Genomic DNA, 5,962 nt, shown 5'->3' with positions numbered 1-5,962 from the left:
TGTGTGTGTGTGTGTGTGTGTGTGTGTGTGTGTGTGTGTGAAAGAGAGAGAGAGAGAGAGACAGAAAGACAGAGAGAGGGGGTATCATGATATCTCAGTGGTACTGGCTGAGACTAGGGTGGTGGTGGAGAGGAGTGGATGGAGTCAATAGACATAGATATTTTAAAGGGAAAATTGGCTGTATTTGGTGACAAGCTGGATGAGAAAGGTGAACAAGAGGAAAGAGTTAATGACTTCTGGGTTTCTGGCCTGAGCAACCATGTGGATGGACGGATGGCGGTGCCATTGGAAGATGCAGAGATCCACGGAGAAGGAGTTGGATTCAGGATGGGCATGAATTTGGTATTAATCCTGTTGGGTTTGAGGTGCCTTTGAAAAATCTAAATGGAGATGTCAGGTTAACATCCCCACGTTCTCCATGGTTCTTCCTGACACTGACAGAGCTACCACCATACACAGTTTCATCTGACCCGCCGTAATATGCAAGTGGGCAGAGCAAGGCTTATCATCCTCACCCGTAGGCCCAGAAAGGTGAAGTTGTTTGCCTGAGGTCACGCAGCTAGAAATTTGTAGAACTGGGGTCAGTTTAATTCTTTAGACCCCAGTGTGGGTCCCCTCCCACCTTACCACGCTGCTTTCTAGTCCCGCCACGTGAGTAACGACGGGCTTCCCGGCACTGTGGCAAACTGCTGGGAGAAGATATTTTGGCAGATGGATCTTCTGCCAGGTGGCCCCGTAGTCTGCCTACAAATGAGGCTGATGCCACAGGACACCCTAAGTGCTAGTGGTAGAAACAGGTGGTGTCAAACTGCTATCACAGAATGTTTAGTGTGTAGTCAGGGTTTGAGGTCAAAAGTCACATTCAAGATTCAAAATTCAACTAAAAGAACTAACATTTATTGTTGACTCATATATTCTTCGCGACCCCTCTGTGGTATGGTAGAGGTGGGTGTCATGATCCCCGTTTTACGGACAAGTAAACTGAGTGACCTTTATATAAGTTAGATGTCCAAGGTGGCTCAGCTGGAAAGCGGTCAAGCTGGAACTAAAACTAAGGTTGGTCTGATGGCCAGTTCGTGCTCCTTGAATGAAGCCTCACTGATTCCTCATGGGCTGAGGGGCCGAGCCAGATGGCCTTGAAGGGACCTTCTAATGCTCCCATTTAATGATTTGAATCATGAAAAGACTGTTAGGAAAAAAGTAGCATCGAACATGATTCTAATGTGAATGGTCTGTTGCTTTACGTTATTTTTCCTTGAATACCAAGGGTCACTTCTGTGGTTGTGTGGAATACTAATGACCATTTTTGCCTGATCTTATAAAAAAAAAATCAAGCTCCAAATAAAGCAATAAAACAATACTTATGGTGCTGTCTTGACAAGGAGAAATTGGTCTATTCTACTCCTTTTTCCTTCCTAGCAGCCTGCTTTGAGCTTGGTGCTTCCCTAGGATTTACTAGGGAAGAGTTAGAAGTGGACATATTTAGAAGTGGCTTAATGAACCAGAAGCAGGACAGATATCAGGCACCCCCTTCTAGTGGGGGAAAATTTCCCCAGCCTCTTCTGCCTTCCTCTTGGGACCTCCCCTGCCCTTTCCTCTTACCTGAGTGTGTCCCCAGTACCCCCTCCTCCAAGATGTGGAGAGTGTCTTATATCAGTGAATTGCCACCCCAGCTACACATTAGAATTGTGTGGAGGACTTTAAAAAATATATACATATATATGATGGGTGCATCCCAGGCCAATGAATTCAGAGCCTTTGGCATTGGGGTGGATGATTCTGATGTCTCACCAGGGCTGAGAACAACTGCCCAAATGTTTGTGCCCAAAAACCTTCTTGGGATTTTGGGGAAGAGCTAGTTAGGAGACGGGCATAGGAAGAGGAGCTAGTGAAGGCGACTGAGGCTAAGTATCCGAGAGGTAGAAGGGGACGTAGGCGTGACTGATGATGGAGGAGGGTGTGCCAAGGCCAGGGGTGGTCTGTGATGTCTCAGGAGAGAGAGGGAGAGAGCGAGGGCGACTGGAGAGGAGGGAGCGCTGGTTCCAACCCTTAGGCGTTCAACTGGAGTCATCATAAGCATGTGATGGGGGGATGGAAGCCTGCGTGAAGTGACGCGGGATCAGGAGACGAGAAAGCGGGAATGGGGAGGATTTGTTTCTCTTTCAAGCAAGTTGGTGGCAGAAGGAGAAAATTCTTGAAGCAGTAGCATGCTGTGGACAAGGTGAAGGAAATCTTTCTATTAAAATGGGGCACTTGAGCACGTTTATGTGCTGAAGTTGGCACCAGCTAGGAGGGAAAAATATGAAAGTGATGGACAAAGCTTCTTCGATCTTCCCAGGCCAGGATCTGGTTTATTTTCAATCTTGTTACTTCTCTGTGCCTCAGTTTCCATATCTGTGAAATGGGGATAATAATAATAGCTGCTTCAAAAGGCTGTGGAGAGCAGAGTGCGCCTGGCACATAGTTAGCAGGATATGACACGTGCTTGTTATCATCTCTCCCCCTCTCCCCCCCACCTTCTCCATCATGCTCTTCTGTCCCAGGCCACATCCACCTGGGAGCATGGTGTGGGAAAGTGATGGTGGATGGGTGGTCTGGCCGTGCTGCAGAGCACAGGAGGACAACTTAGCTGCCCTACCTCTAACTCTGGCTTTTTGATGATTTCCTTTACAGTCTTTAATAGCCTTGCTAATTTTGTCACAAAAATCTATACTTGGTCCTTATGGCATATGGTGCAATGACAAAACTCTCAGTGTAGCAAAGTGAGGGGGAAGGCTCATCGCCACGACTTTTCATTAAAAAAGGTGTTGTAAATGTGGTTAACGACACCCCTAGTCCTTGTCTGGCTGTCAGTTCCCGAGTCTGTCCCTGAGTGTGGGGCTGGGCAACAGATGACCTAGGTTACAGCCCTTGCCTACCAGCAAGCAGCTGTGTGACCTCAGGCTAGTGACTTCACGTCTCTGGGTCCACGTGACTTCTCGTAAGGCCACTGGATCTCTGTTCCAATGGTCGATCCCCATTTCTTGACCTCCTGGGGCTACTGCCCACTGCTGCCACCCACCCTGGGATCAGGGGCTTCACATCTGCCCACGGAGGCTTCTCAGCAAGGCCAGCGCTGGCCATGCGGGGAAGCCCTGAGGAAAGGCAGGGCGGGGATTTGAGGGGATTATAGAAGGCCTGGCAGCATCCCCAGTGGACCCCCTTCTCATCAGGGAAATCCATCATTGGTACTTGATTCCTTTTGTGTCAAAGCCAAGGTCTGAGGGAACGAGGCATCCTATTTCAAGTCCTTCCCATCTCAGCAGGGATAAACGTCAGGTGCTTTCCCGAGAGCACCAGGGCCTTGAGGGGAAGGTCTGCTGCGTGGAGAGGGTGTCTGATCACAGAGAGGGGAGAAGGGGGCAAAGGACTCTCAGCTCACAGTTGGTTGGGCCAGGGGAGCATCACGTCTGTCACCTGTGCTGACTGTAACTATCTTTCATTATCATCTGAGTAGTGTCGCCAGTGCTTCAGAGCTGGACAGACTGGGTTTGCGGTCCTGGAACAACTTACGAGCTGAATGACCTTGTACTGCTTCATAAATGCTGCTCTGTGCTTTGGCGTCCATATCCACAGCCTCCCTCATAGGGACAATGACAAACACCTGGGTGGTGCTAGCTGTGGACTGGGGTCTGTTCAGTCCTCACAACCCCATTGTGTTTCAGCTTGGTTACTATCCTCAATTTACAGACCAGGAGACTGAAGCTCAGAGAGGTCACATGACTTACGGCAAGTCACACAGCGAATCACCGTCCGGGCTGGGATGCAAACCCTGGCAGGCTGGCTCTGGCCTGTGCGCTTGGCTGTTAGGCTTGTTGCCCCCTAAAGTCCTGGCACTGACCTTGCGCCGTCCTCCTCTACCACCCGCTTTCCCTCCACGTTGCTGACATTCACCAACCCTGCACGCATCCCCTCGTTCTTGAAGCCCTTACCTCCTGCTGGCCGTCACCCTTGCCGATCTTCCTGCCATAATTCTTGGTAGATGATCCTTTCTACCTTAGCCCACCTGCTCCTTGACCTCTCCGCTTCCAGTCCATCTCACCGCCCCCACCATCCTCCCACGGCACACCCTTGACTGTCATTACCAGTCACCAGCCCCGCGTCCCCAGTCATCTTACTCTGTGACCTCACATCACATCTACTCATTTCACTCCGTCTGTTCCTCAAATCTAAGAAGTAACCCTGACTCAGACCCTGCAGTTGACTGAGCCTCCCATCCTCTCTCTGGCCCTCATCTCCCCCCATCGTGGCCTCACTCCCTCCTTACCCACCTTCAGTTCTGTGGCCCCATAAGTATATTTACAGCCTACGTATGTGCTCCCCTTGCTATAGCTTCTCTCTCAACATTCCAACCCTGGTTAAATCCAACGGTCCCCTTGCCCTGTAATTGCGCTCATGCAGCTGAACAGGATGGGAGAAATACACACAGCCCCTGGCCTTGAGCTCACGCCCACTAACTTCCAGTGGGCAGTTCTACTACATCTCTGGGGTCCACTTACACTTTCACATTTGGTGAATTTCTACTTTCTCTCTCCTCAAACCTTCCCCATGTACACTACAGTTGATGATCTTGGCTCGCTATCTCACTGAGAAGGTGGAAGCCATCAGAAGAGAGCTTGAGCACATTCTCACTATCAGATCCATCCACCAACACGCATCTGTGCCCCGTGTGAACATCAGATGCAACATGGAGACCAGACTTGAAAACTCCCTGAGCAAACAAAACCATTTCAGCCACAGAAGCAAAACTAAATCTAGCTTATGGACACAAGCAAAACTTAACTTAGGTTCTTCAAATGCCTCTGATCATCATAAAAGAAACCTGGTCATTTTCCTAAAATGCTATGAGATACTCACTTCTAAAGAATTCCCTGCTGTCCCCAACCCCAGTTGTAATAGCCTATCCTTGTAAAGGTTAAACAACTTCCTCATTTTTACTTTATAAGTCATGCTGTAAAGAAACTTGCCATTTTCCTAAGATGGTATGAGACAATCACTTTTAACCAATCCCCTGCTCTCTGGAAACCCCCATTGTAATAACCAAATATTGTAAAGGTTAAGCATCTCTCTCATTTTCACTTTATAAGCCGCCCTGTAACATCATGCCCTGAGTTTCATGCCAGTTTTGAATTTGACAGCCCCTAGTTCACGAACTGTTCGTATATGCATAATAAACTCTTACTCATACGGTTTTCTTGAACTGGTGTTTTTAATTTTGCTACTTCTGGATTTTTGACAATCTCTGACATCAGAAGTAGGAGTCAAAGAAGGTCGCCAATGACTCCAAGGCTGTTGGGCCACCAGGTGCTGGTTCCCACAGAGCCCCTGAGGTCACTGCTTTCTCACCGACCTGAAGTTGGGGGCAGGTCTCTCTTGGATCTCCCTTTGCGTTTTGAGTGCTCCGACTTTATTGTGCGTACTTATGTTTTGTTTGTTGTAGCTTCTTGGTAAGTCATCCTGTTCTGTTCAAAAGGCAAGAAACACTGATTCCCTGTGTTTTGGAATGGCTGTTGAAAAATAGGGTCTCTCATAGTTAAAACGTCTTAGGGAATCTAAAGACAAAGATGGGTTCCTCCTGATTTAAACTCTTTCTCTGCCTCCTTTAAAAACTCCTGCTTCCTGTTTGTACACTGAATACGGACAGGGTCTTGTGGCTTTTTGGAAAATGCATTCTTGGATTGGTGTGCAGAAGCTTCTAAAAGACAAAATGACTCCAAAAATAGCTTCTCTAATTAAAAAAAAATTCTTACAGCATGCAAGTAAAAAACCTGTAGTAAAAAACTTTGGTATCTGAGCAGGTAATCTTTTTTTTTTGGTATGCGGGCCTCTCACTGTTGTGGCCTCTCCCATTGCGGAGCACAGGCTCCGGACGCGCAGGCTCAGCGGCCATGGTTCACGGGCCCAGCCGCTCCGCGGCATCTGG

The 5,962-nt window shown here is 48.4% G+C and overlaps 1 protein-coding gene across 1 annotated transcript in view; it reads right to left on the bottom strand.

Moving 5' to 3' along the window:
* ST8SIA3 (ST8 alpha-N-acetyl-neuraminide alpha-2,8-sialyltransferase 3) overlaps positions 1 to 3,948 on the bottom strand; it is a 37,919-nt gene extending 33,971 nt beyond the window's left edge. The window contains 1 exon segment of the mRNA XM_028479949.1: positions 3,881 to 3,948. Within this exon segment, the coding sequence (XP_028335750.1) occupies positions 3,881 to 3,948 (68 nt within the window).
* Between the last annotated feature and the right edge of the window lie 2,014 nt (positions 3,949 to 5,962).

This window comes from Physeter macrocephalus, chromosome 19 (genome assembly GCF_002837175.3).
Source record: "Physeter macrocephalus isolate SW-GA chromosome 19, ASM283717v5, whole genome shotgun sequence".
NCBI classification, from domain to species: domain Eukaryota; kingdom Metazoa; phylum Chordata; class Mammalia; order Artiodactyla; family Physeteridae; genus Physeter; species Physeter macrocephalus.
Note: the sequence above shows the minus strand (reverse complement) of the source record. Positions and strands in the feature narration are given on the sequence as shown.